Consider the following 22,990-nt stretch of genomic DNA (forward strand, 5'->3'; position numbering starts at 1 on the left):
GGCGAGAAGAAAGGAAGAAGAGAATTCAAACAACCATAAAGTACTGTTGAGGGAAAGGCAAGGGAAATTTAGTTTTAGTTGAACTAAACTGAATTTAGTTGTATTTTTTTTGTTTTCTTGTGCTTTCTCCAGCAGTTGCTGGAGTTAAAGCAGGGGCTGTGCTGGACGTTCCTTAAATAGCTGCACTGTCATAACTCATTAGGCTCTAACAGACAGGAGGAGGTAATGGATTAGACCCTGCTTACATATTTGTACACTCGGGCAGTCTTGTACACCAAGCATGTCTCCTGTCCCGAGGTATTTTCACACAGCTCTGCTTGCGTGAGTGCTGAAATGCGGGACGTCCCGGTCTCGGCATCCCTGCCGCCTTCAGCTTAGGTCCCAGATCAGGCGTGCTCGTGTCTGCGGTCTCTCCAATCCGTGCCATTTCAGGATCTTTCTAAAATCACTGGCAGGATCAGTATTGCAGTTAAAGGGCTGGTACTATCGGAGCGCTGCTCTGGGGTGGGTGGGCTGGGTTGCAGGTTGAGTATCCCCGCACTCCCAGTAAATCATCACGAGGCGCCGATCCTTCATCGTGTGTGCTGCACAGTTAACGGCCTGCAGGGACCCTGTCGACTGAACATTCTCCTCAGTCAGGCTGACGGAACGTAGCTTAAAACTGTAGCCGTTCCAGTCAACATGAAACACAGATGTTTGGATGTGGAGTTACACTTAATTGCCATCAATCTTGAGAGTAGCGCAACTTAAATAAAATAATTGACTTGAGTGTTTTTATTAACTGCACGTTCTCGGTACAGACTCGCCCTGGTAATGTTTTCGCTGCCAGTGTGATTATATTTTAAAGTGCACCTGGCTGGCTGGAAGCACCCCAGTGTAATTTGTTGCAGATTTTAATTTATTTGGACTTTATATAGTAGATACTAGGGTCTTTTAATTAATGAGCATTTAAAGAAACTGCAGGGTAAGCCTGTTTTAATATCCTGGAAATATAGGTTTGTTCAAAGTGTGCCTCTTCAGAGAACTTGAAAATAACCTGAATGATGTGGGCAAAATTTTAAAATGGCTTCTCGAGCACCTGCATGACTTATTTAAAAAACATATTTTATGTTTGCAGGTCAGCGTTTTTTTAAATCTTCAGTGTGTGTCTGTTCTGTATATAATTGTTACAGATGGTATCAAATTGAAAGAATTCTGTTTGAGCAGAAGTGGATATTCTTGCATTTCTATACAGTAGTCGATGTAGGAAAGGGAATACTTCTGTCTGTGTGATATTTATAATTATGTCCAGAGATAAACATTCTCCTTATTTATTTTTGTAGGATCGCCTGACGATTACAGTATTACAATAAAGCGACAGATTCACCATGAATACAGGTATGTCAGTGGCTACTGCTATTTGTTTTGTTTTTTTCCAGTTTAGGATTAGAAATGTTTAGGCTTTGTGTAGCAAAAACAGAAGTCTAGAGTGTACAGTATGTTTTTTTTATTGAAAGTTACTTCCAGGACATCATACTTTATAAGGCTCTAGATGTTTATTAATTTGCACAGATCCACAGGCAATGTCTTACAGACAGTGATCAAAGCGATGGGTTTAGTGTGCATAATAATATAGTAAAAGTAAAAAAATACATTTTATATACAGTAGCACCTTTTAAAAGCAATCATGTTTCTTAGTGCTGCAGTTTCTAGCATTCTTGAAAAACGGAACATATAGAGAATTTGTAGTGATAATTGTCCATCTGACAAAGAAAATAGTGTAGTGACCATTTGTGTGCTAAATGTGCTAAAATAGACAAAACAGGTTCTGGGAACATTGTTATAGTTGCTGCATTATTTTTATAGGAAAGGTTGTGCTTAAGTGTTTTAAATGTTAAACCAAATTGTATGTTCAAACTAAAAAATAGCAAATATTCTTTCATGAAGAGATACAGTATGTGAATGATCCTGCTACAAGCCATTCACAAAATAAAATCAATCTACAAAGTAACAGCTGTGAATTGTAAAATGTATTGAAAAGAAGGAATTTTCAAAGCCTAGATATTTTTCAGCCTAATGGTGGCATTGAACTATTAATAGAAAATTAACTACAGCTAAGAGATTCTTTTCATATTTCATATTCACAGGTGTCTCTTTTGTGTCCTCTGTAGTGTTTATTTTGCTTCAGCTTCCAATAATGTCAGCTTTCTGTACATCATGAATTATTGTTTATGCACAAGAGCGTCTTGCAGTTGTGTCCAGAGAAGGTCAGGGGAGATGTCAGTCACAGCATGTATAGTGAGGAGCAGAGTCGAGGCCCTGTGTTCTCAGTACACAGTAAAGTGAACTGCAGTGCTGTCTATGTGTAGGAGCAGAGTCAGCAAGGGAAACAATGATATCTTTCACAGGCAAATAAATCAGGCTGTTTTGCAGCCGAAATCTTGGTAACCGTAGTCTGGTGAATAAAAAGATTTTTCTTGAGGGAAGGTACAGTAGGTTTGGGATATAAACACCTCTCCAGACCTTGTTGGGAAAGCAAGGAGGCAATGTGGGATTGAGTGATGCCTTCAAGGCAGAAGCTGGTTTACCCCTGCTGGAGTAAGAGTTTGAATAAGACCAAGAGTTTAAAAAAAAAAAAGAAGCATTTTCTCTACATTTGATTTTAATGTGTACCATGGTATGTGTGCAGTAGGAGCATTATGTGTTATTCTGCATGACTGCTTAACTGAATGTGGTCATTTCTAAAGATTTTTATTTGGCTTCTCCTGATCACATGTTCTTGCTAAGGGCTTTCTGTTTTATTAATGTGACTATTGTTTAGGTTTTTTTTAGCGTGAATCGAAATCATTGACATTCTTTTATTCTCTTGATTTCTGAACACCTCTAATTAAATAGTAGTTAAATAGTTAACAAGATTTGCCTCTATGGTGTGTTAAGATTTCTAGCCTTAATGATATGTCTTTAACCCTGTTCTAATCCTCTGCATGCTGTATGATTTGACGACAAAAAATGTGGTAATGTGTTTTAATTTCAGTGGAATTTGGCAGGCATGCGTGTTTAATCTGCATTTCCAAATGAATTTGTTTTGCAATCGGCGATAATGCATGTGCTTGCCTCCTGCTGCTGGGGCGTGCGTCTGTCTGGTGCTGCGCTTTCCAGACAGCGGTGGATGTGCTCGCGAAACTGCTGCCGTGTTTGTCACATTAAGACCTATGAAGAGAGTCCAGAGTTCTCCAAACCTGTATGTGGCTGCAGGTAGTAACTCCGACTATTAACATGCATGCTGATAACTGACAGAGTTCCAATTCACCCTTTATTTATTCTATTTATTAGCACTGACTTTGAACCTCAGCTTGAAAAATCTGAAATGTTTTTTTTTTTATTATTGTTGTTGTGAGTAATTTCTTTACAGGCCCACCTGCAAGTGACACAGCATTTTAAATTCTAAAAAAACAAACTTCAGATGTTAAAGGCCCATTTTGCAAAGCGTGGCCCTGGCATGATTTGCTTTCCTTTTTATGGAAACAAAAATTCAGACGGCAGTGTCCCCCACATTCCATTTTCATCCGTTCCTGCCTGCTCTGTTCCTGCAAGGGCTGTTTGTGCCTGTCAAGCGCTGCCTTTCCTGACTACTTTGACCTACAGTAGAAGCAGCCACCTAATGATGTGAACCGCCGGGGTCGTAAAGGCAGTAGAGTGGGTTTAGAGGTTGGAGCTTTCACGTCTGGAATCTGCAGTGAAATTAAATCGGTCAGGATGGGGAAGAGAGGGCCACTAGATGCCTGTGGTAGTGGTAGCTGACCTGTAACTATTGTCAAACAGATCCATGGCAACCGTTAGGTTTTTTTTTTCCCTCATCGCCCTTGCTTCCTGTCCATAGCCCCTCTTTGTTTGAGCGGTTTCGTAGACTGTTACCACACAAAGATCGCGCTGGTGGACTTCAGAATGACATAGACTGCCAGGTAGCTTCAGATTGGGAGTCTCCTGAGCTGGTCGCTAGCTGAAATCCCCGGGACACCTACAGGATCGAAAGGGGTTCTTGAACCTCATTTCCTTCGGTGCCTTTGAGTGGCTCCTAAGCAGCTCGGCTGCTTCAGGATGTTCCTAATAACTTGGCGATCACTGGTTTGATTCCAGTGGCTGGCGAGATCTTTGCTGACACCACAGTAAGTGGGGGGGGGGGTTGGATTCTGGGTGAATCACACACCAGACACCCCATGAACAGGCTCCTTCGAACGTGTGCCGTTATTGGCGAACACTGTCTCGACCGCTCGTATGGCGAGCAGGAAAGATTGCGTGGAGCTGGCACGGAACTGTGCGTGGACTGGGGTCTGAGTTTGTTTAGTACAGGAAGGACTGTGTTTAAGAAAGAAAAGAAAAACAAGCAGCAGGTACAGTATTTACTGTTTTCCTTGTTCCTTGACTTATACTTCTGTGTAGAACTCATTAACGTAATGCCATCTGTATTATGAAAATTGTTTTTAGTTTAATTTATCCTTTGAATTTTTAAAAGGCCATAAACCTTCCATGGTTTAGGGAGCCAAAATTGCTCAATTTTGCAATGAGTGTGATAAGCCCACCTCTGAAAGCATGGGCAGAGAGTTACAGGAGCTGCAAGGAAACCATTAAGCAGCAATAACACAAAGTCTGAACAGAATTAAGGAAACAAATATTGACTGCCAAGTTTCAATTTTTCCCAGTCCTGATAAAAACTGGAAAGTATTGAGTGTTTAGAATATGTTCCATTTTACTCAGCAACTCTTTGCTTTGCTGGCCCATCTTAATTAAGCTGCTTAGAGACTAAACAGCAGTATTAACAGTAGCCTGTGGGATTTCAAGCCCTTTCAATCCGATTGCTTTTCTTTCCACTAGAACATAGAAACAAAGCAATTTTTACCTGATTCAAGCACCTTTGAATGGAGGGTGATTTCTGCAATATAAAATATAAATGGAGAGCACCCCACTGTAATGTCAGAGGTGCTCAGAGCCTCCGAGAACAGCACTGACTTTCGTTCTGTCTTCCTTTATTTCCTTCCTTTATTACCCCACTGCTGACAGAATTCTGCTGATAGCCTCCCTCCCCCGAAACCTCTCAACAAAGCAAAAGCCCATCAATTTGATTCGCAAGTGAGAGGCACTGATGAGGCCAGGCGGTCAGCTTCGATCGCAGTGACCGTGGCCCGCCTGGCTCTCAGCAGAGTGGTGCCATGACCTGTCCCACACAGGTGTGTGTGTGTGTGTGTTTTAGGGTGTCCCGATTCTGTTATTGCAGGGGTGCCCCCGGGCTTAGAGCAGATTGGCTTCAATGGTCTGCTCTCGTTTGCATTGTTCCACATGCTGCTCTGAGCTTGGAGTGCAGATGCCTACACTGCCCCTCCTTTGACTTTGGAAATGGTTCTCTTTTGTATGTTGCATTGTTACTGTGTATTTACTGCATGGGTATTGCTTGCAAATGTCACACAGTAATTTTGAAGGTTTCTGTTGCGCGTTTACAGTACATTTTTATTTCAGTATCCAAGTTAAAAAAAGGTTTGAATACCAACATCCTTCAAGGGAGCAGTAAAATCGGGTCGGTATATCCCCCGATAAAGAGTCCTCCTCTTTATACACATGAACTGAATGGGCGCTCGTTAAAAACGATGCATGCTTTACATGAATCTGCTGGATGTTTTCTTTTTTGTCCACATCCACTAACCCATCTGGCCGTATCCCAGATTCCCACCTCCTTGCATTCCTGAGGTCTCTGTGAGGGGATGAACAAAGCCCTTGGAATTTTCCCACAATCTCCCAACCCTGTCGAAATAATAATCCCGCTCAAAAGCCCTCTGAGCAGGTGAAGGCCCAGATCGTCTGTCCCGCTATCTCCAAATCTGCCACCCCTTTCAGCACCACATTGAGCACTCATCCCATCTCAGGTCTTGTCAGTACAATTCGTCTAGTGGCTTAATCAAAGGGCCATTTGTTGTCTTTCCCTTTTTACTGTGTAATTCATTCTAATCTGAATAGAAAATGTTCTGATGTTTCACCATTTTCCTTTTTTGCCATGTCAGAAACGTGAACAGCTTTGTACATGAGAAACCTTGAAACGGCCAGATATCTGCTGTGTCACGCGGACGCTTGTTTGAGAAATTAAAGGCTGAGTTTGCATTGCTCGATCTGTTAATTTAAAATCCGACGTGAAGCCTAATGTTTGTTCATGTGTTGTGTTGTTTTAGGTAATGACTCACAGTCATCGGATTCAGGTAAGAAATTATGATGTAAACAGGTATGTTCCCCGTACGTATGAAATAGTGCAACAGTGCATTCAGCATTTTGTTGTGTTTACAACTGTCATAGATTAAATCTAATAAAGCATGAAAGTAAAAAGTACCTTGGGCAGAAGAAAACGTTCTTTGCTTCTACATTGTGTTTCATTATTCTGTAGATGTCTGGAGATCCTACAGTGTGAATGACGGACTTAGAAATGGCGAGGCAAGCAGTTCCTCTCTGGCTGCGAAAGGCTTCAGAAGTGTCAGACCGAATCTCCAAGACAAGAAGTCTCCAACACTGGTAAATCTAGATTCAATGTTTCCACAGTGCCTTTAGTGACTGGGGGCAGCAGGCTGCTCTTCCCAGCTATTAGCATTTGCATACTTGTTTTGTGAAAATGCTACAGTTGTATACTGGCAGTTATTTACCACTCCAAATGTTGGAGAGGCATAAACCTAAGCGTTTCATACCCTTTTTCACTTCCCTTCTTTGGTTTGCCATTTTCTTTTGCACTGTCTTTTAGCCTACGTGTCTTTTGAACCACAATAATTTTGGCACTGTAGGCAAGAACCTTCCAACCTTTCCTGGGGAAAGCACTTTCGAGTGCTGTGGTCACTGAGCCTGTACTTGGTTTCACCAAGTCAAGAAATATTCAAGGTCTGAAAGCCTCAATATCATACCCCTCATCAAGCCTGTGAGGCAGCTTTCTCTACATGAGAGATGCGCTTTTCATAACACCTGCTGCTGCATGGGCTGGGCCACTCAGCTACCTCAATGTATTTTGATTGATACAGTATGTCAGTACGAACGAGAATCAGTCACTTTCTGTGACTCACATATAAAAACTGCACTTGTAAGGACTTCTGGCCCAAACAGTCACCTCCCTTTTTACTCTTCCTCCTCTTCTGTGGAACCTCATCCCCACATCTCCCGAATCACGCAGCACAGCAGACGTAATGAAGTCTACGAGCACTCAGCGTATTGCCTTTTATGTGAACCTGGATAATGCTTCCTTTTCAGAGGAATGTTTAAGGTCAATTAAACCCAGCACAGCTGCTTTAAGGCTTCATGAATTTTATTACGATTTTAGCAGGGGCATCGTGCCAACTTTGACCTGCCCATTATATTACATACACGTATATGATGAAGTCTGAAAATGCTTAGGAATGTACTCGTATGTGTATTTGGTTGCGGAGTGGAAATGTCTATGGCTCTTTATTGCTGGGATGTATTGTAACAACAATTCTGAGAATATACCAAGAATTTTCTGGCAGTGTACACTGGCACAAAGTTTTAATGGATTACCCTCAATGTTTAACGGTGAAGTGGTGAAATGTTTCACAGTGACTGCTGAAATCCATAAATATTTTCTTTTCCAGCTCTCATTTATTAGCGTCATCCTTATAAGGGCAAAAGTGGACAATATCACTCTGTCTGGAATATATTTCTGGTCTTGGAAAACAACAGCTGCATTAAAACCTACTTTTCTTTTTAAGGTTTGATCTGACAATATCAAGAAAGAGCATGGACTAAGGGCCTTATATTTCAAAACTCTTAGGATCTTAAATATCTTAAACAGTGGAAATTTAAGCACTTAAGTGTCGTGAATATAGGGCCCTCAGTGTTCAAACAGCTTGGAACTATACTGTATTCTCTGTGGGCATTATTTTAGCAGTAAAAGAAGAAAAACGTCACTTTTCATTCTTTCTCTTTTGTCTTGGTTGTCTGCTGTGTGGATCTCTTTTGGCTTACAACTAGGCGCCACTCCCACCTCCAAGGAGAGACAGTTTTCACAAATCCCCAATAAGCACTGTTCCAAATAACCCACCTAGTTACATTCACCAGCATGTGCGTGAACAGTCCTTTGGGACACTGTACATGAAGAAAACCAGGAATGAGAAATTTGTACAGAAGGAGGCTTACTCGAGAAGTACAGGCTCGTCCTTCTCCCACAAGGAGGACACCTCTGTTACATCAGAGGCCACTAGCTCCACGTTATCTGTGCCCGGCACTAATATTTCCTCTCCGTCTAGTGGAAGCCAGGTTCAAGAGCGTAGAGTTTCTTCCCTCAAACTAACATCCTCAGAGGGTCAGAGTGCAGCTAGCACTCCCAGAGACCCGCTGACACCTGCGAATGTCACGAAAGCGAGCCCTAAAGAGCACCGACCCCCATCACCAGAGGCATCTAGAAGCCAGCCTGAGAAACACACAGCTTCTCTTTCCATCCAGATAGCTCCACAGGCCGCTGGTCATAGCTCAGTGCCTGGGCCAAAGAGTACCCAGGGTCAGGCCTCGGCCACTTCTTCAGAAACCAAAGGGATGGACTCAAGCGACAAAGGACAGAGTTCGTCACTTCCTTGCTCTTCTGGGGCTCACGTGGTACAAACAGTTTACCCCGTCTCCGAGCTAATCCGCTTCCCACATGATGTGTCCATCTTCACAGCAGCACGACCTACCTGTGGCACCTTTGACTAATCTCCCACTTCCACTGTAGATTTCAAAGGCCAAAATGCATGTTTACAGCTTATTTGCAGAGACGGCTGGTCATTCCCAGAGGTCTGTATAGTGACATGGGCTCGAAGAATATACCTCAGTATCGTAAACTATTACATTAAACTGATAAATGTAGATGCTTCTGGTCAAAAAGTAAGAACCTGTGAGGTCATCAAGGGACACACCTCTCCACCAATGTGCACTGACTCTCCTGTCAGGCGCTGCTGAGTCGGTGTGTCAGAACATGAATGCCTCTAACAGATCAGTGTGCTAGAGGAAAGTGTTGACTGGTCCTCGTTCTGTCCACAGACCGCAGGGCTTGTTGCCAGAAACTCAAGTCTTAAACAGCCGATGACATCAAATTTGTTAGGTATACAATAGCTCCAAAAAATAATGGACAATTCTAACACTCTACAAGTTCCTCACCAATGCATCGGTGTCACATACAGGACTCGCTATGAATATGTGTTTTGGCCTTTGATCACGACTGCCAAAAGGACTGCTTGAACTTTGCCAAGTGAAATCAAAGTGAGATTTAAGTTGTTTTTAAAAGGCGTCTTTAAATGAATGTAACGGCTGACGTGACTCGGTAAAAAGTTCCAGCAGTTCCATCAAATCTGCAGTGTAGTTTAGCATCACTTTCACAATGTACAGCAGTTAAGGATGATAGTCTCTATAGTATTGCTGTGTTTGTGCTTCACACTTACAGTAGTTCATTTCTTGATTTCATTTATTGCAGACTCTTTGTTTGGTTTCTGGATTTAGCTAATATATTATAGTTTCTATTTGTGGTTCAGCACCACTTTGGCAAACTGAATTTCAATTATGGGATCCGTAAAGGGCTATTTTTTCTGCTTTGCTACAAAAATCTTCTAGATCCAGACCATTAAAGAACTCCACCTAAAACCAGAAACTAAAAACAGTATATTCCACTGCTTTCTTTAATCAGATTTCCCCTCCTGTCTGTTCTTTCAAAGGCAGTAGTGCATTTTGGCTGTAAACAATAAACACAGTGTCCCCAGTTCTGCAAGTACCGTTACTTTTAGAGAATTTTCAAAACAAAGCATTCATTCTCTGGGGTTTCAAAACCCTGATGTGGTCATTTTAACTGCAATAAATACCACTTCTCAACATGGTTTACAGTAAAATGAATATTTTGTGATTGTTGATTTCATTATAAAGTACTTAGATGGTGTCCTCTATCTCCCCAGCAGGAGAACCGTACTACCACTGAGCTTCAGCTCTACCGATTGTACGGAACATGCACAATAGCCACTTCAGTATCCCCTGTATTCCTAACCTGTCATTTGAGTCGTACAACGTTCGTTTTTACCCGGCCTTTTCTGCTTGCTTGTTTACTGAATCTGTACGTTTTTTCCCACCTTCAGCTTGGAAGCCCGAATGTTTCTTCAAACACTTCCCAGACGCACCTACAGCCATCGCCGAGCCCGTTCCATCCGTCCTCCCTGTCGCCTGTTAACAGATCCCGTTTCCCACCCGAGAGCGGCACCCGTGTAGAGTCTGCGGAATCGCTGCCCGCTCACCTGCACAGAGCCACATTCCCGGTCCCTTACTCCCCTTCCGAGTACAGCTGCCCTGGCCCAGACATCACACTGCATCTGAGGGAAGCCACTTCCCCCGTCACAGACTCCTCGCTCAGCGAGCTCTCGTCCCGCACCCTGAGCGAGTCGTCCACGGCTGTTCTGGAAGAGCTCCAGATCTGTGGTGCTGGCACCAACGAGAGTTCAGAAACACCTTCCCCAACACTGAGTCAGATGTCTGCTGTCACTGACGACACCACCTTAACCTCCACCGCTACAGTCACTAATGTAATTATCCTTCCACCTTCCTGGTTCTTCAGCTCCATAAAGTAGGAGCCCTGTCATCAGTCACTAACCCGGGGATGATCTTTGCTAACGTTACTGTGCTGGTTATCCTCACTTTTGTCACTCACCGTCTCGCCTTGCGAGAAAGATTATTAACGTCCCCCCTTGTGTTTTGTCAACCCTGCCTTTCTAATTCAGGTTCATGGAGTAAAGTCCAACGTACTGCAGGTGTTTTGGCCCTACAGCTTCTCAGTGGGCTGTGTAGCTGGTAACCGTGTATCTGAGTTGTGGTGCAGAATCATTTGCATGCTGAATGTACTTTGCAATTTCTATTTTTGTTCTTTAACAGTCAACGAATTCTTAAGGGCTGATCACCCAATTGTTTTAAAGTTTGTAATCTGTTACTGTAGTTCCCGATACCAAGAAGATGCTCTTGTCTTGCTGATGGATGACTTGTAAACTACTACCATAGTGAATTGAATTTTGTCCATGATATGATATGTCAACAAAACTCAGATATCATCCCTGTTATAAAATACTTGGAATTTATTTTCTGCTGCAGCTGCATAGGATCTTTGTCTTTGTACCAATATTTGTACAGCAGCAGGCAAATTAAACTATACGAGAAGCTCTCCAGAAATGTACGCAGCCAACGTGCTGTGTTAACGTGTTGATCTTTTAACCCTCTGGCCCGTGCCGGTAACTTGTACTCTGCCCAGCAAAGGAGAAAAAACAAAACCAAGGTGATCTGTTTACAGCTCCCGTGACAGAAAAGCTTAGAAATTTCCCGAGCATTGCAAAATCACCTGCAAATGGTTTTCTGCTCACTAACCGATCACGGGGAAGCCCTTATTCCATGAATTAATCACCGTCTGTCTTAAAGCCTGCATCATTAATGGAATGTCCTGGTGGAGTTTTTTCTTGGCTATTGGTGTCTTAAGCAACGGCAAAGCACCCTGCACTCTTCCCCGTAACCATGGTTTCTTACTTAACACTATTTTTTTTTCCTGAAGTGTTTGGGAGCTGACATTCTTCTAATGCTGACGAGACTCCAGAGCCCCGTTTGTTCCCTGGTGCTTGGGGAGGTGCCTCCTTGTGCAGTGGCAGTGACTCTGTGTTGTCTCCCCCCCCAGGGCCAGATGACCATCAATGGGAGCTCCGCCACGGCCAGCAGCCCCCTCAGTCATGTGCAGAGGTCCTTCTCCCCCCCCTCCTGCCCCCCCGCCCCCCCCTCCCTCAGCCCCAGCATCGTTGTCATGCAGCACAGCCGGCGCATGGGTGAGGAATGCCGCGCAGAGCTCGTTCTGCCGGGATTAATTAAACTCTCAAAGTTAATTAAAACAGAACAATGGGCCTTGAGGTTGATTTTAAAACGTAACAATGCACATTCCTGGGGTCTTTCAAGGGGTAGCACAAAAACCCAGCTGTCAGTGTTGCGAGCAGAGCATGGAAAAGAAGGAAGCCTCTTTATTCACGATTCAGAGTCATATCGGTCAACCAAAATGTGATGGTATGAAACTGTTGCCGAAATTGCACACAGTCTTGTTTCTTTGAGTTCTTTTCCTTTATTCAAACCCCGTTCTGCTCTTCATACCATGCTGGTCTGAGTATCCGTGCAGATGACTTGGAACAGAATGAATGTCCATGTGCTGAATGTATTCAGGGTGCTGACATGGACTTTCTCATTTTGCCATTTTGCCGAATTGGCAGTGACTTGCCGTTTTGTAGAGCCCGATCAAAGGCTCATAATAAGAGCAAGCCATCATTTTTACAAACACACTGCATGGGCAGCGTACTAGCGCCATGTCACCTCCCAGCTCTGGAGCCGTGTGTCCGACTCGAACCCGGGACAGCTGTCTGGGTGCAGCGTGCTGGTCCTCACGGGACATGGATGGGTCTCCTCCCACTTCCAGAGTTCTGCCACGAGGACACACCGGAGAGGCTGATTGATCTTTCCTAACAGTCCTTTGCAGTTCAGCACATTTCACCGATTAAAAAGAAAATGAAAATGAAAAGGTGATCACACATTAAAAGGATTATTGTAGCTCTAACCTGTGTGAAAACAGGAATTATCAGCTTTACACCAAGAAATGAAAGCAGGAGTCCGAAATGTAACAGAGTTACATGTAACAGATGTCAGAGTTTTATTTTTAAATAATGCTGTTCCAAGCTGGTGTAACACCTACGTTTCATTTTTGTGTTTTCAGTTAATGCACAAGTTTTTTTTTTTATAGGCATGACATTATATTGGTATTTTTCCAGATTGTCAGCAAGCTTGTACAGTATATTGTACCTACTGTACTGTACTGTAAATGTGAGCAGTTCAAATGCCTTGTGTTTGTCTACTTTAGACGTTTGCTTATTAGTAAATGTACAATATTATTCAATTTAGTTTATATTAATACACATTATAATCTAACAGAAATTATCTAAGAATGCAGTATATGCTCTGTTTTAGGAGATTAAAGAATTCAAGTGAATTTGTGGAATCAGGTTTTCAACATTTTAGTAGGAGATACAGACACCTGTCTGTTCAGTTTAATTGTCATTGTTCAAATGTAAATTGAAGAATGGCATTTAGAAGTCTGTTTTGTGTAGGTGAATAAGTACCTTGCAGTGCAATTCTGTGACACAACATTTACAATGAATTACTTTTATAAGGCTTTAATGAAATTTCACATACAATGGCAATCTAAATTGATTACCTTTTGTGCAATAAGTTTAGGCAATTTTCTCTATGCTTTGTGTCAGATATATTTTCCAATTATCCTTGGATTGATCTGATAAATCGGCATGTTTTTTTACAGTTAATCACTTACAGAGGCTTTTTAGAGTTGGCTGACAGATATTAATGTTCATTGTTCGTTTTAAAGTACATTTTCTTTCCTTACTTTTCTGGCTAAATAAATTATACATCTCATAACCTTAAGAAAAGCAATGTGTTTTTGTGCACAGAGTGCACTTTTCATGTGAAAATGCTGTTCACGTCAAAATTAAAATGAATTTAATGTAACTGTAAGAGCTGCCCGTTTGAAATTTCATCAAGACGGGACACAGAGTACATTCACGTCCTCAAGACACTGACACAATCGACATCATTCGTTCTACTCTTCTTACTATGATTTTACGATTTTGTTGTTGCTAAAATATTAGACTGACGCACATCTTCAGGATAGGATAGTTATTGTTAGGAAATTACTGCTCTGAGTGAAATTACTTATTTCGTCTGAGACTGTACAGTATGTTGCCTGTCTGCGTTAAGTGATCTCTTTAATCTCCCTCACCAAGCAGCAGGGATTACCCGTAAATCTGTGTGACGGAGTATTTTAGGAAAAAGGGTCTGGCACACTGGGATTAACATGGCTGCGTCTGCAGTTTATTCTCTGTTGTCTGAAAATCATACACCGTCTTCTTTTCGGGTGAAAGATATTGTGGATTTATGCATTTAAAGAAAGGCAGTTGCAGGCAAGTGAAGAAAGTAAGTGCCTTCCGCACATTTTTTTTCCCCTTTTGTGCTGATATGAGGCAAGTCTTTTCTGGGGGAAAAAGAAAGCCAGCAAGGATAAAGGATACAGCACGTGGCTTTCAGCAGAGTGGGGTACCTGAGTGTTCTGCGCCTCTGTGATAGACATGTTGGTAATTCAGCGAGTGACATCCAAGCACCTTGCTCTCATGCCCCGTTTCAGTGGCTTGTTTTGCGTTTCCTTCTGCAGAGTCGTCGGAGTCCATCACCCACGAATCCCTCTCTCACAGCTACTCTGCTGTGAGCACCATTCCGATCGCTAGGTCTTCAGAAGAGGAGAAGAGAGTGTCCGTTATTAAAGCTCCCCATTATGCAGGAATTGGTCCAGTGGATGAATCTGGAATTCCAATAGCAATCAGAACGGTAAGAGAATTCCAGGTCTTTTATTACAGGTCTAGCATTTAAACAAACTGTAGAAAGGTTACAATTGTGAAGATGCCATATTAAGTACATTGTTAGTAGTAGCACTAGAAATTGTTAGTTTGATTTTTTTTCCTTTCACTTTCTAAAAAGCTCTCCTCAGCCGCGGTGTTGATCAGTACAGATGTGTTTCCTTTAGTATCCAGGCATTGAGAAAATCTGTGGACTAATACCCAGTGTAGCAAAGTATATTTTGTATTACATGTCTCCACATATTGTAATTATCCATTATCAGTCTTCACATTTAACCTTAAAGAAACTGTATATGTTTTGTAGAAAGACAAACACAAAATATCCACTTCTTATTTTGTACTGTTTCAGTTTAAATAAACATATGCATTGGTAGAAGATATGAAATGTTCTCCAAAAGCCGAGAGGAAAAATAATTCTGCCTGCTCTGCTTGGATGTTTTCTTTGCTTTTATTTTCCTAATCTAACGACAGTTCTTTTCTCAATTACAAATACTGTCGATGTTTGAGAAGGAATATGAACCGGTGTTTTGTAATTCAAGATTAGTGAATCATTTGAATTTAACCTCTAGTTTATTCCTGTATTCCTTCTTTGTTATTTAGTGTTGTGTTTAGTGCAGGCCTCATAAGGAAATGTTTCTGTCCTGCACACAATAATCCAGTCTTTGTTTGCAGTAATCATAGACTGGGTAAAGTTCTTCTGACATTCCAAAGATGAAGTTGTTTACATTTTCAGCCACCATAGCTATGCATTTTTGCACTTTGAATACAATACAGTTGATTTGAAAAGTTATTGAAAGCCCAGCATTTAGGTCAATCTTTAATACAAACGCATCTTGGCCATGCATTCAACATTTCATTTCTTTTGGTGTACAGTATTTGCATCCTAATGTCACAGCAATCCCTAAACCAGTGTTGGCTTTTCCTCCTTCTGTAGCTACAAAGTTGCATCTGCGTGTTATTTAAACATGTAAGATACTCTGTTGGGTTTATTGCCTTTTCAACTTTCTTCAGGTGTTGTTGACCTGAGCCAGAAGCCAACTAATTTATAGTCCATTTCTCAACACAAGACACAGGCATCTGCAGACAGTCCTGGGCAGCACAGCCAGTGGAGATGGCTGCTTACAGCACAGGCTGAGCCATGTACAGGAGGCTGGATTGTCGCCGATTTGATTCCAGACAGTGCCATTGGCAGCTGTCTTTGGGATTCTCCCAGTGGGGCAGTATAGCACCAGTTAAATGCCAGTGTGGTACATAAGAACTGTTACAATCAAGAGACCGTTTGGTCTGTCTAGCTCTTTTGGTTGTTAGCAGTCCATTGATCAGAGGATCTCACCCAGAGGGTATCCGCTTCAACCACATGGCTGGGCAGCTTGTTCCAGACTAACACAATCCAGCCTCCTGTTGTCGGTCTGAAACGCACTTCCACATCTTTCCTCTCATGTCGTCTAGTTCGTGATTCAATCTTGACGTGAGTTGAGTGGGCCAGAGTATCTTCGGCCTACTGGGTAACAGCAACCTCCTGTGCTGTTGTTGAAGGGGGCTTTACTCCCTCAGACGGTGCTCTCTGCTGTTGTGCTTGTGAGGCAGGGGATTCATGTTGATGGACAGCTGGGGTTGCGTGACTGGATCTTAAAAGAAGAAAAACCTGTTTCTTATCGTCATTTGATTTTGTATGAAATAAGTCGCAATAGATCGTTATTTTGGTTATTAAGTTGGAAACAGTAAGGCAACTAAAGTACTGCACTTTTTTGTTTGTTTCACATAACTCCTAAGCATGTTGAATTTGTTGTTTTTTTCTTATTAGACTGTGGACAGGCCAAAGGACTGGTATAAGACCATGTTTAAACAAATCCATATGGTACATAAACCAGGTATGTACATAAACCCAGTTTTCGGTATAAAACAGCATGCGATGTTTCTGTGTAGCCCAAAACCTAAGCACATTTACATTGTGTATCACTGGACATTAAATACTATGGTGTAACATTTGATTTTTGTTTCTTGCAATGTTTGCCATACTGTATCTACTCTAGAATTTACATTTAACCAGTGACATTTTGAGCTTTTTTTATTTTTTGAGCATGGCATTTTGCAGAATGGGCGTGCTTGCAGCTCTTCCATTTTAACTCCGTGTGATTAATGGTGATATGACCCTGTATTTACTGTAGTCTGCCATGAACTGGCGGCACAATCCTCCACTCACTCCGTGGACTGTAAGTGTGCCTCCATATGCAGGGTAGCTTCTGACCTGTTACTCGCTGGTACTCTGAAAGGTGAAGGCTGGGAGGGAAAGGCTGCTGCAGAAAAAGAGTAGCTTGGCCTTTTACGAGCTTGACCTCGGCCGCCCCTTCGCCCGCTGGCGCGAGGATTGTGGAGACGGCTCTGGCTGTACCGGTGTGCTTGTGCCAGACCTCGTTAAGATAAAGCTCCATGCCGGCAAATTAGGCGAGGGAGGGGGGAGAGGGGGGTGATTGGTATGAAATTATAGGGTCAAGAGTACAAAATTAAAAGCAGCATGTTTGAGATGCATTATGTAAAATGCAGCAGGCTTTGGATATTTCAGACACCAGAGTAACCTTGTTACTTGAGTAAATTTGTTTAAGAAAAGGTTTTAAAGAAAGATGGGTTTTTTTTTATCAAAGTGTCAGTTTCACTTTAGAAAAGGTTTGGTGAGAGTTGATAGTGCCTACAGGGTTATATATATAAAGTAAAACTTTCTAAAGTGGACTAGCTACAGCAGGGGTAGCTTACTGTCTCAATTCACTGTGCTGTCTCAAGCACCCCCCGTCTACTTCTGAAGAAGTGGTTTGGTAGTAAAGGACTATTCTTAACTTTCAGCTTCATCATTCTCTAATTAGTGTGCACATGATTTGATCCACCCAGTCGTACTGCGACAGCACTTTGCTGATGAAAGTATGTTTAATGGGTTTAGACTTCTCCTTACTGCATGTAGTAAATCAGGAATATACTGGAATTCTCCTGAAATGGCCACTCTGGTCTTTCTCCAAACTGTATGTTTTGCAGGGTTTGTATTAAAATAAAGTTGAACTTTTTTCTAAATGATACAGCATGCTTATTAACTCTTAGAGTTATTAGCAAAACAGATGTTGTGAAGTTCCCTGAGCTTAAAACATCCTACGGCTGAGTAGGTAGTAATGATTTGGAAATTATCAGTGTCATATGGGATTAATCCCAGATATTTCTGAACAGCACCTTCATTTAGACCCAAAGTTAATCACCCTCTGCACAGGATCACAGGGATTTAAAAAGATAATAACAGTGACGTTGAGACTGTATGTTAACAATTATGAATATGGCACTATGAAGGTAATCGTTTAAGAATTTATTCAGTTTTTAAATCCTTTTCAATGCTGGATTCTGATTAATAATTGAGTCACCCTTTGTTTTCAGTCAGTGTTCTGGACTGAGGCTGTTTGGGGACTGTTGATGCTTGTAGCTTTTTTTTTATTAACAGAAGTAGAATACAGTTCTCGGAAGTGGGTTGAGGCTGTGGAGGTGTATAGTGTTATAGAGTCCCTCTGGTTTTTAAGTTCATACAGGTCAGTGACTATCGTATTTAGTAGTCTCGGGCACTTGGTTATATAGGAACACTTCGTTTTTACAGTATATCCCTAAAGCAATACCGGTTGCCATAATTATGTGAATGTGCTTTGTGAAACATTTAATTTCCAGTGAAACCTTAATGAGAAAACTAAGCAGAATCTGAATATAGCTGATGACGGTTCTTTGTTGTCCCCTGTGGGCTAAGCGCAATCTATACAAAATGAATTAATGGACACAGCACCCAGGTTAACCATAGGCAGACCCGTGCACCAGTGATCTCACAGTGCTGAATCTTTTCACTGATCCTGTACATTACAGTGGACTCTCCTTTTTCATGTGGGTAGCTGCGTCAGCATGCGTAGGCTGCAAAGGAACAAGTAATAGATTTATTCCATGCTGAAAAAAAGAAGAAAGAGAACACAACGTTTCGGCCTTGGAGCCTTCTTCAGGTGTGAGAGAGACAGGGCAGTAGGCAAAGGTAAAGTAGCGGGAGAACAAAGGCTGGGAGGGAGGAGGAGCGAGAGGCGGGAGCAGGGGACAGACAGAGAGGCCAATCAAGAGGTGTGAAGTCAGAATGGGTGCAGAGAGGTGTGAAATGAAACTTCTCCTTTTCCTTTTTCATGTTTGCTCTCCAGTTCAAATGGTGTCTTAATTTTAGACTAGGACACAACCATGCTCTGTACCTGTGTGTCATTTTAGGATGTTGGACGATGCATGATCGGCAGAGTGACAGGACGGCCGGCGATACTGACTCGCTGTTCTCTCGGTGTTTGTGTGCGTTCTGCTCTGGCCCCCCTGCAGTCCGGACACATGTTGTGTGTGTTAATTGGCAGCTTGGCATTGTCCCCCGTGTGATTGCAATAGGCACGTACCCTGCCAAGAGCCAGCTGGGTTGGGCTCCACCTCACCTTGGCGCTCTTGAGTTAAAATATTAAAAGGGCTCAAACTCAAAATGGGTAGATAAAAGGGCAGTAGGTCTAGGTTGCGGTAACCTTTCTTGGGACGGAAGAGCTGCATGGAGAATTGTTGGTTGTATTTTCATCCTTAGTAAATGTATACTGGGTTTGGATTCAGGCTCGGAAGCAGGTAAAGAAGTGTGGCGATCAGTGTGCAATATTATTAACGATCCATTCTGTTTCCTACAGATGATGCAGATGGAGACACGTACAATGCCACATATGCATTAGTAAACACGGGTAAGAATGCGGAAATTATGTCTTCTCTTTTTACTGACATTATTCGGCACTCCCATTTAATTGAAGAACTTTAAGCTTTTAACGTATTGCGTTTACTGAAATGTGAACAGTCTGAGATGTTTGACTTTCAGCAGTTTTTGTTAATGGAATATATAACCTTGGTTTTTTTTTCTGTATAAAGCACAGCTGCTGTTTCCTAATCACATTTGAATATTTGGCAGGAAAGGTAGATGAAACAGTTTTGGATGCAGGCTGTTTTATTAGTTTGAAGTGGTACAATATAATGAAGTGAATGCCTTTTAAAGTTATCAGTTTTAACACTGCAATATATATTGCTTGATTTGGAAAGGCTCATGACTCTTATTTTACCGTACTTCAGGACGGCAATTTTTTTGTTTTCTATGATGCAATTATAAATTTGTTTTTTTCATCCACCAGATTGGTATAAGCTAGACTTCAGTGTTCTGACCTTATTTCTAGGGTTGTGTAATCACCTACATTTTGTAGTATCTTGCCTGCCTTAATTTCTAATTGATTGCTTGGTTTTAACTTATTAGTGGTTTATTTAAATATGGTGATTTTATTTTCCCAAATTCTGCAGAGTCCCTGTCCATAGATTTTAGCTGGTGAGAGACCAAAAGCAGAGGAAAGATGCTTTAAATTGAACAGGCACACTAGTATTTTTTAAAAGTGGGTGGATGAATTATATTTACAGAGACATGCAAAAAAAAGGGAAAGAGAAACAAGAGAACAGTGGAACAGTAACTTACTGAAATAACAGACTATTGGAATAACATTGTAAAATTCTATGTAGAATTAAAATTCTGTGTAAAAGTCAATTTACAGAAACTTTACTGTGAAGACAATATGATGACTTCAAAAAAAGGCACTGCGGCACAAGAATCATTTAACAGAATACCTCATGCATCGTAATTTTGCATTACCTGTGTGTGATTTAATGAGCTGGGAAGGTACATTGCTTTCATTTAGTGGGCTGCACAACAAAATTTGTTTTTTTTCAGCCCTGCTCTTGTATAGTGCTTTGGGGACGTATTTATTAATAGCTGTTAAAAGAAGGTAACTGGCCTCCAGAAATTCAATCTTCTGCTTAAACCTGGGTGGGAAAAAATCCTAAAGCAGGACCATTGACCCAAATGAATCCCATTTTTCAGTCAAAAATCCTGAACAAAGCATAGTCAGTTGAAATTTCATGTGTGCACCCCACTGCATTTCAAATTAATGTCTCGGGGGAATCAAGTTGCCTGGTAAATTCTCCTTCTCTGACAAAACTGTGTTTAATGTCAGGAGGGTCAGTTTCTGTCGGTTTTGACATTTGAACTTTGTGCTGCAGTACTGAGAGCACAATTGTTGATGGGTGACAAGTATTGCCTGGAAATCTCTAAATGCCAGTTAGCATTGTGACTAGTTGAAAAAGAATAACATGTTTGAAACTGCATGTGATTTAGCCCCGGCTTATAATTATTATTCCATAGAGGACTTTAAATTTATATCTGCTGTGATAGCAGTGGCAGGCCTTATGCCTGCCTGAAATAGGAGTTTTGTGCCTTTTCACTCTTGTATCAATGTGGAACGTTGCCCGATTAATTGTAATTGACCACGCACACAATAATGGCAAGTTAATTCACCATATTCGCACTTTTCCAAAACCTGATCCTTCCCTGGGCGTGGATTAAAAACCGATTTCTTGAAGGGCCGCGTCTCCGCCCGTCTTTTCGCCTTCCAACACAACGCCGGGAGCTGGTTCTGAAAGCGTGGGCTTGCTGCTCTTGCAGATACCTACGGCGTGCCTCAGCCGGTCCAGGCCCACCCGGCGCCGAAGACGCACACGTACCGCCCCCTGTCGAAGAGTACCTCGGACAACGGCCCCAGTGCCTTCAAGGAGTCTTCGCCCGTGCCCCCGCCTCCTCCCCCGCCCGCGCCCTCGCCGTCGCCGCTGCGGCCGCGGGACAGAGCCGCGCCGGAAACGTAAGCCCGGTGCCCGACGACCTGCGCGTGTCGGCGTCTCTCGGTGTAGCTTGCCAGCTTGAGGGTCGCCCAGTGAAGCAAGGCAATGGCCGTGGGAAGAAACGGCAAAACCAACACCTAGTATATTCCGGGGGGGGAACTGTGGGGAAGAGGGCATAGTTGAGACGCATTCGTAGCGTGGTAAACCACGGGAAAGCACGTGCTGTATGATCGTATGATTCACAGCGGCGCGTCGTTCCCGCCTGGCAAGTTACAAACTTTAAGGAGCCATGATGTTTGAGTTTCAGAACTTTGCTTTCCCCCTTCCCTCACCCAAAGGAATGAATGGGGACCTCCAGACAGAAAAGTAGATACCAGAAAATACCGCGCTGAGCCCAGAAGTATCTTCGAGTACGAGCCAGGAAAGTCCTCCGTTCTGGAGCAGGAGAGACCAGTAAGTATCCTTAACATGATCTCAATAAATAGTCATCTTTTTTTTTCTTGTGTGCATATAATATATGTTCCGTCTTAACTTCCTTCTTCACAGGAATGACTGCCACCCCTCGGGCTTACTGTAACAGGGGCAGTGATTCAGTAGGGATAATTGCTGTTTCTCTCGGCTTTCAGGTAGAGGTCTCCCTCCATGTGCAACCAGGTTAATGATAAATTTAAAGAGTTGTTGGGTGGTGGGTGGCACTGTAAGTGGAGCAGTTCAGCAGGAGGCGACTCCACTTTGTTAAGAACCGTTAAAGAGAGGAAACGGGCACTGTGTCAGGGTCATCTTGTCAAGGGGCCTATGAAGGTCAGCCGTGACATGAAATGTCATAGAAGGTCAGCGACCTGTCCTTTCGCCACTAGTATTATTGCATTGTGTTTCGTTGACTCCTTGTAATCAAGAACGAGGACAACCTTGACATCTCGGTTCTGTGCACTCCTGTACTAATCCGGTGTCTGCCAAGGCTGTTAATTAGGAGTTATACAACTTGAAAAGTTGCCTGGATTATCATCTTCCTCCTTGCGCATTTATATTTTCGTAGCTTTCAAATCAAATTGTACAGGGGAAAAAAAAATCCTGCCATCTGTCTCAAAGCCTTTTGAGGAGAGTTACCGTAGACATAAAATATTGCAAGCTGTCTTAACTTTGCATTAGACAACTACAACATCTGCCATTTATTTGTCCCATGACTTTATATCACTTGCAAAGACAAAAACATCCTTCTTCCAACATAAGCACAAAATATTTAGTATAGTAAGAGCCAAATCACATTCCTTAAGTACATTTAAAAAGGGCACAGTGCAATTAAACTATTTCATAAATGTTATTGGAATTTTGCAATAAAACAGTATTACAAAAACAGTGCTATCTGGGATGAACATTGCCAGCAATTATATGACTTGTCTTTACTAACAGTTCAGGTAAATGTTTATGGTTGTTAATAGTCCAGTTAACACAATTTCACATGTGAAAAAATACAATTGAAAATAAAAAATGAGAAGGAATGTTACCAGCTGTTAACACTGAGAAAATGAATTAAAAAGCGATGGAAGTGTGTCTTCAGACATTTGTCCAGGACAGCCACCTACAGTTTGTTCTTTCATACACCTGAGTGAAAATAAACCGTTTCAGAGTAATATAGAACACTGCTGACTGATTTTGCAATCTGAACTGTAATCTTGAGTCTTAATGACATCCTGAAAGGAAGATCCGGCTTTCCTTACTCCTGCGGAAGGTGTTAACCCTTGGTCAGAAGTGTGCATTCCTTTCTCATACAGAGCCCTCTGGACATCTTTTGGAATCTGAAT

At 42.1% G+C, this 22,990-nt stretch overlaps 1 protein-coding gene across 8 annotated transcripts in view; it reads left to right on the top strand.

Moving 5' to 3' along the window:
* Positions 1-22,990, top strand: part of LOC148677500 (sorbin and SH3 domain-containing protein 2-like) — an 85,393-nt gene that overhangs the window by 37,150 nt on the left and 25,253 nt on the right. For 6 of the 8 annotated variants that reach the window (XM_088639504.1, XM_088639512.1, XM_088639539.1 and 3 more), the window contains exons 3-14: positions 1,323-1,377; positions 3,139-3,234; positions 6,195-6,221; positions 6,404-6,528; positions 7,987-8,607; positions 10,110-10,550; positions 11,681-11,825; positions 14,261-14,433; positions 16,267-16,333; positions 19,172-19,222; positions 21,016-21,208; positions 21,527-21,641. In XM_088639504.1, coding sequence (XP_088495630.1) covers positions 1,368-1,377; positions 3,139-3,234; positions 6,195-6,221; positions 6,404-6,528; positions 7,987-8,607; positions 10,110-10,550; positions 11,681-11,825; positions 14,261-14,433; positions 16,267-16,333; positions 19,172-19,222; positions 21,016-21,208; positions 21,527-21,641 — 2,064 coding nt within the window. In that variant the 5' untranslated portion in view covers positions 1,323-1,367. The remainder of the gene's footprint in view (positions 1-1,322; positions 1,378-3,138; positions 3,235-6,194; positions 6,222-6,403; positions 6,529-7,986; positions 8,608-10,109; positions 10,551-11,680; positions 11,826-14,260; positions 14,434-16,266; positions 16,334-19,171; positions 19,223-21,015; positions 21,209-21,526; positions 21,642-22,990) is intronic. The other 2 variants (XM_088639555.1, XM_088639564.1) reach the window with 1 other exon arrangement.

The sequence above is a fragment of the Lepisosteus platostomus genome, chromosome 1, assembly GCF_059453375.1.
Source record: "Lepisosteus platostomus isolate fLepPlt1 chromosome 1, fLepPlt1.hap1, whole genome shotgun sequence".
NCBI lineage: Eukaryota > Metazoa > Chordata > Actinopteri > Semionotiformes > Lepisosteidae > Lepisosteus > Lepisosteus platostomus.